The sequence below is a fragment of the Protobothrops mucrosquamatus genome, unplaced genomic scaffold, assembly GCF_001527695.2.
Source record: "Protobothrops mucrosquamatus isolate PMUCROS unplaced genomic scaffold, P.Mucros_1.0 scaffold6, whole genome shotgun sequence".
NCBI classification, from domain to species: Eukaryota; Metazoa; Chordata; class Lepidosauria; order Squamata; family Viperidae; genus Protobothrops; species Protobothrops mucrosquamatus.
Window position 1 is genome coordinate 3653009 of NW_015386393.1, and position 18919 is coordinate 3671927.

An 18919-nucleotide genomic window follows, 5' to 3' on the forward strand; every position below is an offset into this window, starting at 1 on the left:
GTCGTCCTCAATTTACAACCATTCATTTAGTTACTATTTGAAGTTACAACAGTAGTGAAAGAAGAGACTGACGACCAATCCTCACACTTTACAAAACTGTCACAGCATCTCCGTGGGTCATGTGATCAAAGTTTGGATGCTTGGCAACTGGCATGTATTTCCAACAATTGCAAGCATCCTGTGGTCATGTGATCACCATTTGCAACTTTTCCAGCTGGCTTCGCGCCAACAAAATCAAGGCTGGGAAGCCAGATTCACTTAATGACCATGGGATTCATTTAACAACCGTAAGCGAAAAGGTCATCAAAGTGGTCGGGATTCACTTAACAACCACCTTGCTTAGCAACTGAAATTGTGGTTCCCAACTGTGGTTGTAAGTCGAGGATTATCTTCCGTTCTATGAAGAGAAATGGAAGAAAGTGGAAATGTTTAGTCTTGAAAAGTTAAAATACTGTAAGGGAACACAGCTTCCACTGGTGGACGGGTCAGCAGAGAGGATAAGAGAGGATTTCTAGGTGATTGCAGGATCTTTCATAACTGAACGGGATTAGTTATTTTGAGCAATAAAAAGAAGAGAGAAAGCAAGAAAGGAAACTATCATGAAAAAAAGAGTTGGGGAAAAGTGTCTTCCTGAAACAAAGGCAGCTAATATGAGACTCAGCATGAAGGAAAATTCCCCTCCAGTTTTTCTCAGAAGAAAAAAAAAAAGATCTCTTAAAAAAGAAAGAACCCTGCAATGACTTTTTCAAATAAAATGTACTTCGTTTACAACTTGGCATCACAAACAGGCTAAAATGGAAAAGCTTGTAAAAAGAAGTTGAACTTAGGAGAAAAGCTGCTAGAACAAGGAGACAGAAATAGAGAACACAATTTCACTCTCACAAAAATGCCTTGAGTTTTCTGGTAAAAATAATAAAGCCAGGATAGAAATAAATCAGAATTAAATAAAAACAGAGGAATGCACCTGGCAAAGCTGGCCTGGGTGCCCAATGAATAGAATCAAGCACATACATTAAGAGAAGGAAAGCTGTGCAGATTATCTGGATATCTCCTTAAAGACGGGAACCCAGAAATGAAAAACTAGATGGCACCAGCCAAGATGCTGCTATGGAGGGTACAAATCCCTGAAGAAGACCAGGCAGACACCTTGGTCTGGAAATCTCTTTGGACAAGTCAAAGAAACAGATTTCACTTACCTAGTAAGACCAAGACATCACAGCAGACTTGATTAAACTCCTATGGCAGTGGTGGCGAACCTATGGCACGGGTGCCAGAGGTGGCACTCAGAGCCCTCTCTGTGGGCATGCGCACCATCGCCCCAGTCCTAGGCCTTCAGCTGGGTTTTATAAAACCTTTTCGCTTTAGGCCTCCACTGCCGTGTGCAAAAAAAAAAAAAAAGGTTCAATCAATCAGACAATTTCAACTTCTCATGGGAAAAAAAAGATCTTGCAAAGTTGAAATTGATTGATTGAACTTTTTAGTCCCACCCAGTCTGCCATTACCACTGCAGCCACGCCTACCCAATTGGCCACACCCACTCAATTGGCCACACCCACCCGGCACCCGACGATGCATAAGTGAGTTTTGGGTTGCAGTTTGGGCACTCGGTCTCTAAAAGGTTCGCCATCACTGTCCTATGGTGACAGAGAATGGATGCTCAAAGTCAAGGGACTTGCCAAGTTAGGACAATGCCAAGGTGCAATCCTGCTTCTTTCAGAGATGCAAGATCTTCCTTGGAGACCCCAAAGAAGCAAATGGATTCAGAACAAACAGCTTCTCTCCTGCTGGGATTCAGTTTCAGCTTGTTTCACCCCAGAGGAGGGGACACTTGAAGAAGGCTTCCACGTTCAGACAGTCCCCACCCCCCTCAGAGAGGTGTTAACTACCTCCTGAATTTGTCTATGGAGTATCTCAGTCATGGTTGTTCCAAAGGTGCTTTTTCAAGAGGCAGCTGGGCTTTCTTTGTTTTTCCTTGAAGACATTTCATTTCTCATCCAAGAACTGAAGAAGCTTCTTGGATGAGAAGTGAAATGTCCTCAAGGAAAAACAAAGACAGTCCAGTTGCCTCTTGAAAAAGTACCTTTGGGACACCTCCTGAATCCAATCATTTTTAGTTGCCCAAAGAAACCAAGAGGGATACAGATTCGTCCACAGGTGGCCAAACATCTGCTGCCAAGAATCCTATCCACTTTCTCAGAGTGTATAAGGTCAGATAACTTTGCAAGCTATTACATCATGTGTCTATTATACTATGATAGTTCCAACAGTTATATGACATATTTTAAAGTAAATAACTAGTAGAAGAGAAGATATACAAGCTCGGGGTTGAAGATGCTCTCTGAGCTTGGTTGTTTTCTTATAGACGTTTCATTATCCAACTACTAGGTAATATCGTCAGCCCTAGAAGGCAGCTGGGTCACTCTCTGTTTATATTCAAACCACTTGTATATAACATCTGGAAGAGACATCTGCAAGAAAACAACCGAGCTCAGAGAGTATTAAGGACCCACAAATAATGCATAATTCTGGCAAATGGATAGTATGTAGATGCTCCCACTTTTGAGTTCCTCCAATTCATTTCATCTCACCATTCTTGTTATCCATATTGCTGTTACGTAAACATTTATGCAACACTACAAAACAACAAATTTCAGCATGGTCATTTGTGGGATTACATTCAGATTCTTCCTATACAGCAGACATGTCAAACATAAGGCCCGGGGGCCGGATGCGGCCCGCGAAGTGGTTTCATGTGGCCCGCGAAGCCATCCTGGAAACAGTGAGGGAACGGACCCTACTGCTTTGGCCCTGGCCCAGGCCAGCTGGGAGCCAATGTACAATTTTGTGGTGGCCATCTGTGCTGAAACGCATTCAGTCTTAGCTCCACAAGGCCGTCTAGAAACAGAGAGGAACCAGCCCCTGCCGTGTCGGCCCTGCCCCCTGGGTGCATGCTGGGGAGGTGTCACCCTTTGTGAGGAATGAAGAAATGGACCATGCCTTGGCGCTTGCCCCGGTCCCACCCCCTTCTGCCGGAGACCCTCAGATCTGTCCCACTCCTGCCCAGGCCCCCACAGGAACCCTTGACGCGAATGATGTAGAGCTGGCCATGCCCACCCAGTAGGCCACACCCACCCTGCCCCCCCTCCCCCCTCCCCGAGGGCAACCGCAATGCTGATGCGGCCCTCAATGAAATTGAGTTTGACACCCCTGCTATACAGCATTCTGCTGGTGCATGATAGTAGAACGGCATGGACAAAGAACAGTATAATGTATCTGCCTCAGGACTGTATGGCTTCGTTATGTTTTATTGGAATACATATATACACCATTAATGGGAAAAACACAGCTTTAGTAAAGAAATGGAAGTACAACTGTAAGTTTGGCAACAAATACAGGAAACATGCATTGATTTCATCAGAAAAATCAGTCACATGACTTTGAAGTCCCAAGTCCAGATAAATCAGTGTTTCTCAACCTTGACAATTTTAAGGCATGTGGACTTCAACTCCCAGAATTCCACAGCCAGCATTGCTGGCTGTGGAATTCTGGGAGTTGAAGTCCACATGCCTTAAAATTGTCAAGGTTGAGAAACACTGAGATAAATGTTGAAAAGAAGAATTTTTGGAATCAAAGCCCTCCCTATTTTTGGAGTTGGGTGAGTATTTAACTTGACTTTCCTAAATGGTACCCAATGTACATTTTTCAACCCAAGGAGCTTCTGATTCAGCTCACTTTGAATAGGACAATTCCAAAAATGGTTGCGCCAAGGAGACGAAGCAAAGGCTGGCATGGGCTCCCCAACCAGCCCCGACCTTCGTCGTTTAGTGCTTTGGAGATGAACAGAGGCTGTTACCAGGGGGCCCTTGCGAGTGAGCCGCAGCATCCGGCTGATGTTATAACTTTGCCGACTTCTAAAGGCAGAGAAGAAAAGGGTCTATGTGAGGGAGCAGAAAAGGGTGTTATTGTGCAGAGAGTCTTGTTCAAGTGGAGAAGCAGGGGGAGGAGGAGGAGGAGGAGGTCAACTCCATCCTGACTTTACTTGTGTTTATACAGTAATGCTTTCGGGGTGACGATCTTCTCTGAAATGCCTAGAAAGCTGCTGTGTGGATAGGGTGTGTGTGGATGTGTGTGGATGGAAGGAAGGAAGGAAGGAAGGAAGAACAGAGGAAATGGATCATAGATACATGGATGGATGGATGGATGGATGGATGGATGGATGGATGGATGGATGGATGGATTTGCAGACATACAAGTAAGCAGAGAGATACTTGTGGCAACACTTTTCATCTATAGAGCTGAGCTGGAATAACTCAAGCGTACAGGTGGTCCTCAACCTATGACCATAATAGGGACCAGAAATTTTACCTTAAGTGGTGCAATAATTAAGCAAGGCATCAGGTGATTGTACCCAATTTTATTATCTTTTTGCCATGGTCTTTAATGACATGGTTCCCCATTGACTTTGCTTGTCAAAACAGACTGGGGAGCTCATGAATGGCAATCGTCTGGCCCTGGGATACAGCAACCATTGTAATTACATGCCAGTTGCCAAGTGCCCAAATAGCGATCACATGACAATGGGGACATAAGTGTGAGGACTAGTTGTAAGTCACTTTTTAAAGTGCCATTGTGACTTTGAATGGTCGCAAAACAAATGTTGTAAGTCAAGGACTATCTGTATCCTGGTGTGGAAATCATAGGAACCATTCTTTTTCACGAATGCCAAGATTCTGAATGTGCTTCCTCAGAGATGTTGATTTGTTTTGCAAACATCCCATCATTTAAGCTACAAGGTTTGATTAAATGTGGATCAAATATAACAATACAATTAATAACAGGAAGAGGTGGAGGCAGGATACCAGGCATCTGCCCAAACCCACATCCCAGCAGGGGGCTTACCACCATCCAAAGCCTCTGTCATTGTTATTCCTCCAAATTTTGGATGGCCACTTTCTCGGAGTGAGTGCCTAATGACAACAGCGAAGAGGAAGAAGAACAGCTACTGTTTGTTTTGATTTATCTCCATGGGCAAAGACATGACTCAGCTCAAAGATATTGGGTGAACCTCTGGAGCAGGGATTCTCAACCTTAGCAATTTTGAGATGGGGAGACTTCAACTCCCAGAATTCCCCAGCCCATTGCTGGCTGGGGAATTCTGGGGGCTGAAGTCCCCACATCTCAAAGTTGAGAAGCGCGGCTCTGAAGGGTGCTTCCTCTAGCAGTGATTTTGCCCTCCAAGTTGGAGTCTGGCAGTGATAATAGGAATAGCTTAGGAAAGGGGCAGTGTTGAGACCATGTTCCTCAGTGGCATCAATGTTCTGAGGTCTGGATAAATCACCGGTCTGTTTTATATCACCCCTCCCTTTTGGCATTGTGCATCTGTGAATGAAGAGTCTTCCTCTGCTCACTGGATGCTGTGTCCCTTTCCCCTGAAAGTGCCTGGCTTACACAGATTTCCAAAACAAAGAGGGTGTTATTTGGGCTCAAAGAACAGATGATTTGGGCAGGGAGGGGAGGAGAAGAGAAATACGACAGTCTTCCTCTAAGGATAAATTATCAATGACTTAAAAGTGAGGTTCGGTCTCCCTCTTCTCCCCCTCCCTTTGCAGATAGAGTAGTTGCAGTTATGGGTCAGAATGCCTTCGATGCACAAGTGTTTTCACCCTTATTACGAATGGCTACAGGAATTGGTAGGAATTGGAACTGACGATTGGGTAGGAATTGGAATTGATGATTGGGTAGGAATTGGAATTGATGATTGGGTAGGAATTGGAATTGATGATTGGGTGGGAACTGGAATTCATTATTGGGAAGGAATTGGAATTAACTATTGGGAAGGAATTGGAATTGACTATTGGGAAGGTATTGGGATTGATTGGGTAGGAATTGAATTGACTTGGATAGGAACTGGAATTGACTATTGGGAAGAAATTGACTGTTTGGTTTGGAATTGACAGCAACTGTTAGATTGGAATTGGAATTGAATATTGGGTGGGAACTGGAATTGACAGTTGTCAAGAGAAGGGGAGACATGGCAGCAGTCTTTTAGGAAGGGCTGACCAGGAAAGGATTTATTCTTCATAGCTCCTGAAAGTAGGGCAAGAACCAGTGGGTGGAAGCTCTACAGAAGAAGATCCAAATTCAAACTAAAGTGGAATCTCCTGGCTGTGAGAACTTTTAGGCAGTGGAACAACCAACCTCCTGGAGCCATGGGGCCCCTACCACTGGAGGTTTTCAGCTGGACAATATGAAGAGTCCTACCCTCTTCTGAAGAGAGTTGGTCCTTTTCAGCGTTATGAGCCTATGAAAAGCTGTATTCTACGGGTATTGTGTTGCTCCTGATCATATCTTCCTTCTAGCAGTTACTCAGCCCGTTCTACATGCAGAAACTCCCATCTTCCAGCCCAGCAACCACTACATAAACAGATATATAGCAACCTTTTTATCTTAAATCTGTATTGTGCTTTATAAAAGCATTACAGCTAATAACATTTGTGTGTGACTGTGCCTTTGAATCATTATTGACTCCTGGCGACTGCTGGACAAGTCCATTTAGTTTTCTTGGCAACATTTTCGAAAGTGGTTTGCCTTTTGCCTTCTTCTTCCTAGGACTGAGAGAAGGTGACTGGCTGTAAATCATTGGGCTGGTTAGGGGACTGGAGGCTAAAACATATAAGGAACGGCTGCTGGAATTGGGTATGTCTAGTTTAAGGAAGAGGAGGACGAGGGGGGACTTGATAGCAGTCTTCCAATATCTCAGGGGCTGCCACAAAGAAGAGAGAGTCAAGCTATTCTCCAAGGCGCCTGAGGGCAGGACAAGAAGCAACGGATAGAAACTAATCAAGGAGAGAAGCAACCTAGAACTAAGGAGAAACTTCCTGACAGAACAATTAACCAGTGGAACAACCTGCCTCCAGAAGCGGTGAATGCTCCAACACTGGAAATTTTTAAGAAGAGACTGGACAGCCATTTGTCTGAAATGGTATAGGGTTTCCTGCCTGAGTAGGGGGTTGGACCAGATGACCTCCAAGGTCCCTTCCAACTTTTTTATTATTATTATTATTATTATTATTATTATTATTATTATTATTATTATTATTATTATTATTACTACTACTACTACTACTACTACTACTACTACTACTACTACTACTACTACTACTACTATCATCATCATTATTCCCTAGGCAGGACTAGAACTCATGGTCTCCTGACTCCTAGTCTAGCACCTGTAAATTCTACAATCTCATAACATATGGTAACTAAGATATAGATACAGCTAGTCCTCAATTCACAACCATTTGTTTAGCGACCATCAAAGTTACAACGGCACTGAAAAAAGTGACTTATGATTGGTCCTTGCACTTACGACCTGGTCATGTGATCAAAATTTGGGCGCTTGGCAACTGGCATGTGTTTACAAAGTTTGCAGCAGCATCTGATCACTATTTACAGCCTTCCCAGACGGCTTCTGACAAGCAAACATAATGGGGGAAACCCGATTTGCTTAATGCCCTGAGACTCGATGAACCAATGTTGTGATTCTGATGGCTTCGTCTACCGACAAGGAAGCTATTTGGTGGTTCAGTTGCAATGCACGGTCTGTGGACCCTGGTCCTGTGAGTTTCCGTGGCCTCAATTCACCGGAATGGGAAAAGTAATATCCTGAGCTCATGAGCATTACATCAGTTATAAACCAATACATTATTTTCAGGATAACCTTGCTTTATATAAACACATATATTTAAATGTTAGAAACTTGGTGGTGGGCCAGTACTTAAATGTATCAACATTGGCATCTGCATTACATTTGACAAGGCTTTACTTGGGCTGCATTCACAGAACACAGACTCAGCTGTAAAACACTTGCACGTGGTTAACGCTTAACCATCGCACACGGTGGAAATGCAGCGGCCGAATCTTTAACTCACCTGGTTAAGCATCTCAGCCTTGCATTTGCTTTTCATGTCAGTCATTGCGGCTCCGTGATGTACCCATTCTTTTTTTGCGCTGAAGATCCCAGTCTTTGAGTCTGTGTGAGAACAAGGTGGTGTTTTTTTTTAAATGATTCATTTGCATTGAACTAAAAATAAACATCTTTGATGCCATCTTTCTGCAGTTTTCTATTTCCCCATGTCACATTTCAAATTAACATTATGTAATGCAGGCAGTCCCCATTTACGACTGCAATTGAGCCCAAACTTTAGTTAAGTGAATTTTGCCCCAACTTATGACCTTTTTTGCCACACTTGTTAAGAGAATCCCTGCAGTTGTCAAATTAGTCACATGGTTGTTAAGCGAATCTGGCTTCCCCCTTTGACTTTGTTTGTCACAAGGTCCCAAAAGGCGATCACACAGCGACCGTCACAAACACGAGTCAGTTGCCAAGCGTCTGAATTTTGATCATGTGGCCATGGGGATGCTGCCATGGATTTAACTACTTTTTTTCAGTAGTTCAAACGGTCACTAAATGAACTATTGCAGTGGTTCTCAACCTGTGGGTTGGGACCCCATTTGGGGTCGATTGGCCATTTCATGGGGGTCGCCAAGCAAGGCTGTCCGCCATTTTTTCCCCCTTTTCCGGCGGGTGCCTTACCTCCCTTGGGCTGGGCCAGCTGGTGGGCGGCCTGCTCCGTCTCTGCCGCTTGCCAGCTACGCCTTGGCCGGCGCAGGGGGCGGAACCACGTATGTGCGGTGCTCCCGGGCAGGGAAAGTCCTCGACTTATGACCGGTTGGGTAGTCCTCGACATACGACTGGTTTAGTCCTCGACTTACGACCGGTTTAGTCCTCGACTTACGACCGGTTTAGTCCTCGACTTACGACCGGTTGGGGTCGCGGCATTAAAAAGGTTGAGAACCACTGAACTTGTAAGTCGAGGACTATCTGTACCATTTGGAAGTCACAGAGGGATGCTGCGTTCTTGGGGAGTTGCAGGTAGTCCTCGATTTACAGCCACAATTGGATCCAGAATATCCGTAGCTAAACAAGATGGTTGTTCAATGAGTCACACCCAGTTTTATGACCTTTTTTGCCATGGTGGTTAAGTGAATCACTGCAGTTGTTAAGTGAGTCTCATTGTTAAGCAAATCTAGCTTCCCCCATTGTCACTGCTTGTCGCAAGTCGGTCGGGGAGGTCGCACATGATGATGGCACGATCCCCGGATGCCGCAACCCTTGTAAATACACACTGTAATTTTGATTGCATGACCCTGGGGATGCTATGACAGTTGTAAGTGCGAGGACCAGTCATAAGTCCCTTTTTTTAAATGCCATTGTAATTTCACACTGTTGCTAAATGAATGGTTGCCTGTAATAATACACACTCGAAAATTGCTAGGCAAATTTTTATTTCAAGCAAAACATGCAGGAAAGGGAAGTTGGCTTTGACCATCCTCACATCTCTTATCATCGCTGTAGCCCACAGGTCGATCTGACTTTAGATCGGTCCTGGTTGCAGTCCCCACTCCGGCCCCTGCTGTGTGCATCTTGGCAGAGAGCCTGCCCTTGGAAGCCCCCCTGCTGGTTGCCAGCCCCCAACCACTGGTCCTCACTTGATGCAGGGCCTGCACAAAGGAGGAGATTGTTTCAAAGCCAGCTGGGAAGGAGCAGAACAAGGCTAAGGACAGGGTGAAACAGCTTGGACAAAAGAGCATCGGCTCCCTTCCAGTCGCAGGAGGAAGCAAATGAAGTGCAAGAGCCTTCTTTGAAACCTGGAGAAGTTCCTGGTGGACAGAAGTGATCTTTGCCAATGAGTTTGTGTGTGAGAGAGGGGGGGGAGGGAGGGATGGAAGGAGAGGGAGAGAGAGAGGGAGGGTGGGAAGAAGAGGGAGAGGGAGAGAGAGAGAAGGAGAGAGGGGGAGAGAGGGAGGGAAAGAGGGAGGGAAAGAGGGAGGGAGGGGGAGAGGAAGAGAGAGAGAGAATATAAGCCTCACTAGTTGAAAATAAGGCAATTGTTGGAAGGGTATGGGACCTTAAGGTTCTATAGCAGACATGTCAAACATAAGGCCCGAGGGACGGATGCGGCCCGCAAAGTGGTTTCATGTGGCCCGCAAAGCCATCCTGGAAACAGTGAGGGAACGGCCCCCGCTGCCTTGGCCCTGGCCCAGGCCGGCCGGGAGCCAATGTACAATTTTGTGGTGGCCCTCTATGCTGAAACGCATTCAGTCTTAGCTCCACAAGGCCGTCTGGAAACAGCGAGGAACCAGCCCCTGCCGCGTCGGCCCCGCCCCCTGGGTGCATGCTGGGGAGGTGTCACCCTTTGTGAGGAATGAAGAAATGCACCATCGCCTGGAAGTGGCCAGCAAATGGCCCTCGCCTACTTCACATATCCGGCTTCATGGGCTATGGGGGAGGGGCTTCAGCAGCCAGAGGGGCGCTCTCTTCACAGCGCCGAAAGGCTGAGCCGGGCGGCGCAAATCCCGAAAGAAACGCGAGGCCACCCAGTTCCCAGCCTGCCCTGTTTCAGCAAGCAGCAGGGCGCTCTCCTCACAGCGCCAAGAGCGGAGCCGGGTGGCGCGAATCTGATGAGAAGTGCAATGCTGCCTAGCCCCCAGCCTGCCCAGTTTCAGCAGGCAGCAAGATGCAAAACTGGCGAGCTTTGCACTGCCTGGCTCAACCTCTCGGTGCTGTGAGGAAAGCGCCCCACTACCTGTCGAAACCGGGCAGGCTGGGGGCTGGACGGCATTGCCCAGGTAACGTTGACTCTCACGCTGCTCGTGGCATCCCCTCCCCCAGAGCCCACCAAGCCAGATACGTGAAGTAGGTGAGGGCCATGTGCTGGCCACTTCCAGGCGATGGTGCATTTCTTCATTCCTCACGAAGGGTGACACCTCCCCAGCTGCGTTTCTTGCCTGTTTTTCTCCCTCCCTCAACTCAAATATTTTCCCACCACTCTGTACTTAGGAAGGAAGGAAGGAAGGAAAGAAGGAAAGAAGGAGAGGGAGGGTCTGAGGGAAGTCCTGCCTTAGTCCTGCCCTGCTGCCCTTTCGCCATCCCCTTGCCCCCTCCTCCTGGCCTATCCTGGGGGTCTCCCATCTTATTGCTAAGGAAACTTTGGATACAAAGCCGGGTCTCCTCCCATGGAGAGGGAATGGGCCTCCCTCTGACTTTGCCCTCGTACCCATCATGAGCAACCTGGCTAAGGAGAGCAAGCACAGCAGCAGCAGCCTTGAGGAGGAGATAAGTGCAGCTGGGCGCCCCCTTGGGGAAGTGGGGCTGGGCTTGGTGCCGCGGGTGCTCGAGGGCCAGGCTGGGCATTTGACCTCTGCTGTCCAGGGCTCCCAGCAGCCGGCACCACCATCAAGCCCCCCTTCCCCGCATGGCCTGGGAGGAACAGTGAGGCTTCCAGTCCCCAAGTCATAAAAGGGCCAAGTTTGAAGACCCCTGCACTATGTGGACACACCTGCTATGTTTTTATCAGAAGTGTTTGACGTGAACATAACTGTGTATTTGAAAAATAATGTTTGAACTATGATGGTACATTTTAATACATTTAACAAATAAATATTTCTGGAAGAAATATTACAGTTTAGCTGGCACTCTGACAGAATCACGGAATCAGCATCTACAGAAAATACAATAATGTAGATTTTGGTGGAAGCCATTGACGCAGCTGGTCAAGGGCTCACTCACACATGTATATCCACACTTTTGTTGCTCGCATTTAATGAATGGCTGGACTGACCCTCCACTAAAGCATTGTGCAGTTCCTCCCAGTCACTTGCACTGATGTTGTTACCTAGTCGGGTAACGAAACGTCTGCATGCAAACAACCAAACTCAGAGAACACCAAGGACTCTGCGGTTCAACCCTGAGCTAAACACATTCTCTTCTATTCAAACGGCAATTCAGAAATAATAGCAGTCAGATGAAAATGGAAAAGAAGCAACCATTCCCTAATAATAAAAGATTTAATGTCCTGATCCTCCCATGAGATATATTTAGCTGGGAAACAGAAGATGCCAATATGCATCAAGCTCTCACTATATAAATTGCAAAAGGTTATTTTCTTGCGCTGGTTATAATGTGTATGGTCCTTCAGCAAGGAAATCAAGTCCTTCGTAACAATCCCTTATTGTTTGCCTTGAGGAGAGAGATTCAGGCCCTGTTCCGGCTCAGCGCATTTCCTGATTTACTTCATGTTTGATTTCCCTTTCGAAAATAAGAACAAATGTGTGTCCTGTAAAGAATAGCAGCCTCTGTCTGTCTTCCCTTGGAGGAAAAGGGCCCCGAGTTTCCATCCACCCTAATTAAATTAAAATTCCATTTGGGGAAGCATAGAACTAGTATGTGTGAACCCGCTAGAAATGCAATAAGGAAAAAGAAGAAGAAGAAAGTTAAAAAAGAGAGAAAGAAACATGTAAAGATAAATATATAAATGTTTTTTCTCTCTCTTTTTCTCTTTTGTTTTCTCTCTTTTATTTTCTCTGTTCTATTTTATTTATTCAATTTCTATTCTGATTTTAATTTGTATTAGTTCTTATGTTAGAACTTTTAATGATATTATTAAATATATTATATTTATAATTTATAAATATATATACATGCATATATACGGTACATATATTTACATACGTATGTAAAATGGGATGTATTGATTCTACCCTGGTCAGATCCATTTTGAGGGCTGCATTCAGACATGGGCACCAGATTACAGAAAGGACAGTGATGTATATGTCTGTCTGTCTATCTATCATCAATCATCTATCTCAGGGATCTTCAAACCTGGCCCTTTTATGACTTGTGGACTTCAACTCCCAGAATTCCTCAACCAGGCACACTGGCTGAGGAATTCTGGGAGTTGAAGTCCCACAAGTCATAAAAGGGCCAAGTTTGAAGACCCCTGATCTATCTTCTCTTTATCATCTATCATCTAACTAGTGTCTATGTATGTATGTATGTATGTATGTATGTATGTATGTATGTATGTATGTATGTATGTATGTATGTATGTATGTATCTATCTATCTATCTATCTATCTATCTATCTATCTATCTATCTATCTATCTATCTATCTATCTATCTATCTATCATCTACCTAATCACTGTCCTTTCTGAAATCTGGTACCCATATCTGAACACAGCACTCAAAATGGATCTGACCAGGATAGAACCAATACATCTCATAATCTCGATTCTTTGTCCCCTAAGATAGCATTCTCCTTTTTAGCAGCTGCATCACTCTGCTGGCTCCTAATTAAATACTTGGATGGGAGATTCCAGAAAATCCCAGGGCAGTAGCCTGGACTGAGAAATTAAAACAAAATCCTCAAAGGAGGCAATGTCATGGATGACTCCATAAAGACATCAGGAGTTGGCTTGTTGCTTGAAAGTTGGCATTTGCCTCTTTTTTTTATGAATGTAATTTTCATGCACTTTCATTGTTATCCTCTTTGGTTCAGCAGCCCTTTAGGAAAAGGTTGATTGACTGATCCAGATAGAAACGCTTGAGGAAGATTGTTCTCAGTGGTCACCAAGTGGTCATGAGCTGTTTTGTCATTTTAGACTGCAGGACATGGAATAATCGATTTAAATTAGAGAAGGGTGGATTCCAGTGGAATATTTCTAATGATAGGAGCAACGTGATTACGGTTCATCTTCTCTAGTCGTGTTGAAGCAAAGGCTGAATAAGCATATGTCAGGCTTGTGCAAATGTGGATTTCTGCATTGAGTCGAGGGGCGGACTCCGTAGCCTTAATGGTCTGGTCCGAGGCTATAATTTGTGATGAAGGCAGCATTGAAGCATCTCCAGAGGACTTTTTGAAAAAGGTAGGCCACGTTGGCTGATTCATCCATCACCCCAAATGATCCGTTTTGCTCCTGAGAGCACTTCTTCGCAGCTGCTTTTGTGTATTTTCCTCTGGTTCTTGATTTGACAGAAAATTATGCCGGCCTAATTTGCATTGCCCTAAAAACTGAGCTCTGATCTATCCCAGCAATAAGGCTGGTTGTGTCCTTACAGCTTTACCAGGGGACAATTTAAGGACAGTTATCAATGACTCCCCTGGTTTGTTTTCTGTTCTCATCCGGCTGGTGGTGGTGGGGGGAAACAGCTACCAATCCCTCTCTTGAGCAGACATCTGGTGGGGCAGGTCTGCATGAGTAATGGGAACCCGGGAGAAAGATTTAGCTTACAGTCCTAAGTAGTGATGGTCATAAAGCAGGGCATCATGTGACTGACCCAATTCTATCATCTTTTTCGCAATGGTCATTCAGCAAATGCAGCAGTCGTTAAGTGAACGCTATGTTCGCTTGTTTGCTATGGGCTGTTTTTTTGCCGGAAACCAGAAGTAAATGCCATTTTTCAGTCAAAATGATGTAAATTGCAGTCACATGACTGTAGGATGCTGCAAGTGGCCAATGCGGGTCAGCTGCTGAATGTCTGAAATGTGGTCATGTGACCGTGTGGGGAGGGTGGCCATCGGAACTTCAGAACTGGGTCACAAGTACCTTTTAGTAAGGTCCATTGTACCTGAACGGTCATAAGTCGAGGACTACCTGAATTTTCAGGTTGTTGGCATGGAGGTGCTTTATGCTTGGTCGCTCTCGCAGGCTATTTCTGAACATGGGTCTGCTGGTCTTCTGAAAGACCTCTAAGCCTGTGTCCAAAAATAACCCAGGTCAGTGAGGCTGAGAAGGGTGAAGTGGGAGAGAGCTTCTGGGGTGGTGGAGGTTTTGTAAGGTGCTCTTCCACTTTAATTCTATGCCTCTAACTGTACCTCTGATCTGGAAGCTGGCAGAATTCTAGCCAGTTTTATGCCTGCTTCCAAATTCTGCAAATCAGTAAATGTTGCAATTGAATAATACGGCTGGGAGGGAGGGAGGGTGCCAGCAGCACACAGAAGTCTCCTATAGAGCACACAAAATGATGATGGAGTAGGCAAATTGGCATCACTGCCGCCACTCTACACACCCATGATAAAAACAGTGCAAAGCGCAGTTATACAAAAGTTGCAGAAGCAGCAGAAAACCTGCAGTGCCCTCATTTGGGACACAACCAGCAAAACACAGTAGGAAGAGCCTTGTTCTCTTTCCTAATTTAAATCACTTTTCTATGCAGAGAGTGCGAGTCTGTTTATTGAACTCAAAGCCTACTGCTCTTTCAAAAGAGCTAAACACATGTTTAAAACCATCCCAGTGTTCTTCCACTGGACCCATTCATTTAAGGAGTTCACATAAGGGCAGGGTGGCCCTTTGCAGAGTCAGCCAACTGAAGGTGGCCAGTGGGAGCTCCAGATCCTAACTCCTGATTGTACCATCACCATCATTGTAACTGAGTCATCATCAATGTTCATGTGGTAAGACTTGGGCTGGGAGAAGAGCAGGAAAGGCATTACTTTTTAAATCAGAACAAGTTAAATCAAGTTGGATGTCATCTACCTTTGAGGTGGGCTGGGGATGAGATGACGACTACACCATGAGGATGTGCCCTCTAAAAATACTTATTCAGGGCTTTTTGTGCCATGAGGATGAAGTCCAGCATCATTTCCTTTGCCACCTTGGTGTTCTTCAGCCAGTTCTCGCTTTGATTGAATGGATTGAGCATTAAGTCTCCAGTTCAACACACCAAGAGGCCAACGAGTGCCATTCACTGTAAATCTTATGGAGCTAAATGTTTCTAGGAAGACTGTAAGCTCCTTTTGGCCCGTATTAAAGACCTCCCGTAGGGTGAATTCTTTCCTCCATAGATGGTTCTGCTGTATAATCTAGCAGCTCTGGAAAATTTCCTAATTGCTGGAGACTCAGTAGAATGGAGCAATTACATGCCCTCATTTTTTCAGGGAAAATTACATGCAATCATGGGACAATCCACCGGTATGCAATTTAGGAGAAACATCATTATTTACCCCAGGCCAAGAACAATGGTGGTGATCTGAGTTTGGAGCCTCAAAATATCCCTTCTGCACTGGATTTTGACCAAAATTTTAATCCAAAAACCAAATCCAGGCCTATGCAGTCAACAGACCACCAATCCAATAAAGTCAGATTCTATAAACAATCCGAAAAAGGTCTTCTTAATGACACTAAGTGTATTTAATGCCTCTGGTGAGTAATCCCAATAGGCTTGTTATCCCATCAACTTGGCATAGAGTATCCAGAAGCTTAAGGTCAATACTGCGTCCAATTCGGGTCACCAAGATACAAAATAGATGCTGAGGCCCTAGAAAGAGTGCAGAGAAGAGCAACAAAGGTGATAAAAGGATGGTAAGTGTTAAGTCCTGGGAATAATGGCGCTTGAGACGATTCATCTTCAACAAGTCTTTATTGTTTGCTCCACTCTACGAACAACCCGAGCAGAGGCACGCAGGCCTCTATTTATACCCTCTGATCCCCGGGCAAGTTCAACCAATCATGAGGCGGGCTTTTCCCGCCTTGCGCATGTGCACAAGGCCGGCGCCGCTCAGTCTGGTCCCGGGCAGCTTCTGCAAATGCCCGGGACTCTTGCAATGTCCCGAGCCTGCATCTTGCAGGCTCAGGACACAACAGTAAGCTAAATCATATGACAAAAAGCTGAGGGAACTGGTATGTTTAGCCTAACAAAGAGAAGCCTTAGGGAAGACATGATAGCCGTCTTCCAGTACTTGATGGACTGTCATAGGGAAGAGGAAGTCGACTTATTTACCAAAGTCCCTGAGGGTAGGACAGGAAGTAACAGATGGAAACTTATCAAGGAGAGATACAGTCTGGAATTAAGGTGAAATTTCCTGACAGTAAGAACAATTAACCAACAGCTTTATTGGTTTGTTACACTTGTATGCTGGCCATCTCATCTAGAAGTGACTCTGGACAATTTATCTCTGGGAGGCATGGGTGCTCCATTGCTGGTGGAAGATTGGAATTCCATTTGTCCAGGATGGAATAAGGTCTCCTGTTTTTGGACAGGGTTGGACTAAAAGACCTCTAGGTTTCTTCCAGCCCTATGATTCTGAGTTTTGGAAACCTCTTTCTTTCTGGTGCTTTTTAAATTAAAAACTTGCTCTGCTGTGTTCTGGAGGAAAACAGATTCTTCTTTTACAACTATTATCTTCTGCTGGAGAACAGAAGAGCTTCCATGAACAGCACTGAAATGCATTGAAGCACATGATGATTTACTTGTTTTCTAGAAATAACAGGCGGTATCATTTTTTGATTTGATATTTAGCTGTTTGGCACATGTTGTTGAAAGGAGCTGCCAGAAATAGGCATTATTGGTAAGGACAATTTAATTTTAGTGGATCTCTTTTATACCATGACATCTAAGAAAATGGGTGTAAGGTCCTTGCTTAATTAAATCATCACTTAAAATAAGAACCAAATATTCTTAAGTCTCCGCCTTCCCAAAGGGCACTTTTCCCCTTCTTTTGACCACCATTCCCAAAACTGTCAATAAGCCTCTGTGCAGCCTCTTTAACACCTAATGTTTGTTTTTCTCTTGGGGAACCGATGTTTAATTTTTGCTTCTTCTCTTTTTGCTTCCTTCTCTCTGGGATTGTAGGAAAAGAGAAAACGCCAAACGGAGATTGAAAACAAACGGCGACAATTAGAAGATGACAGGCGCCAGTTACAGCACTTAAAGGTATTTAAGGGGTTTTCAAGCTCCTAATTTGCTCTTTTGAAAAAAGAAAAGACATTCATTTTTTATTTTTTTTATTTGTATCCCCTTTTTATTATTTGTTCAAATAACTTATGTGCAGCACATCTTCCGTTTCCTGTTTGCCCCACAACCACAACCCTGTGAGATGAGTTGGGCTGAGACTGTGTGATTGGCCCAAAGTCACCCAGCTGGTTTTCATGACTAAGTTGGATCTAGAACTCTCAGTCTCCTGGTGATTGGCTCAAAGTCACCCAGCGGGTTTCTATGGCTATGGTAGGACTAGAACTCGTGATTTCCCACTTTCTACCCTGGTGGAGAATTTTGGGTGAAGGAAAAGTGTGCTCTGAGCTACACTATCATAAATATATATGGGTCCATTATCCAAATGGAATAATGGGTGTCCTCTGCAACCAGTGGAGAAAAAGCCGAAAATCCAAGTTGATTCAGTACCATCAGGTTGTTGTTGACTTTTAGTAACAGCATAAATATTTTCCAGGGTGCTCTTTCCTCAACCTGGTCTTGTAATGAAATCTAGCAAAAAGTTTATTCCTGCATGCTTAAAAGGCAGAATGTAAACGTTACTGCATACATGTTTATTCTAAGAGAAAAGGCTGTTAATTGCTACTGCCTTCATGTTTCTTCTGGTCACATGACTAATTCATAATAAATATTTATTATTGTGGCTTTAGGAATTTTATCTGTTTTTATTGGTTGCTTTATTTATTGTTGTGCGTTGCCCGGACCGTCCTGTGGAGGGGAGATGGGCGACGATGATAAATTTGGTTAATAAATTTGATAAATAAATAAATGAACCCATGTTCTAGGGTTCATGTAGGACATTTCATCCTACCCCAGGCAAAGGACTGGGTTTGCATTACGCTGAGCTGCACAGCCTCCCACAAAAGATTAATATTAGCTGAGTTTAGCCTATTGTGCAAAGGCATTGCTAGGTCTTTCCCTGTCCTGATTAAGCCTGTAAGCCATAACAGCTATCAGGTTATGCAACAGAACAACACTGGGGGAGGGGGGCATATAAGGAATCTAATAGAAGAGAATACAGGTATTCCTCGACTTACGACCACAATTGAGCCTAAAATTTCTGTTGCTAAGTGAAACACTTGATAAGTGAATTTTGCCCCATTTTACAATAATAATAATAATAATAATAATAATAATAATAATAATAATAATAATAATAATAATAATAATAATAATAATAGTAAAGTTGGAAGGGACCTTGGAGGCCATCTAGTCCAACCCCCTGCTCAGGCAGGAAACCCTATACCATTTCGGACAAATGGCTGTCCAGTCTCTTCTTAAAAACTTCCAGTGTTGGAGCATTCAC

General features: G+C 44.5%; 1 protein-coding gene across 1 annotated transcript in view; it reads left to right on the forward strand.

The window, feature by feature from the left end:
* The window catches only part of PALM (paralemmin), a 98944-nt gene that overhangs the window by 51774 nt on the left and 28251 nt on the right, over window positions 1-18919 (forward strand). Inside the window, exon 3 of the mRNA XM_015809926.1 lies at window positions 17476-17556. Coding sequence (XP_015665412.1) covers window positions 17476-17556 — 81 coding nt within the window. The remainder of the gene's footprint in view (window positions 1-17475; window positions 17557-18919) is intronic.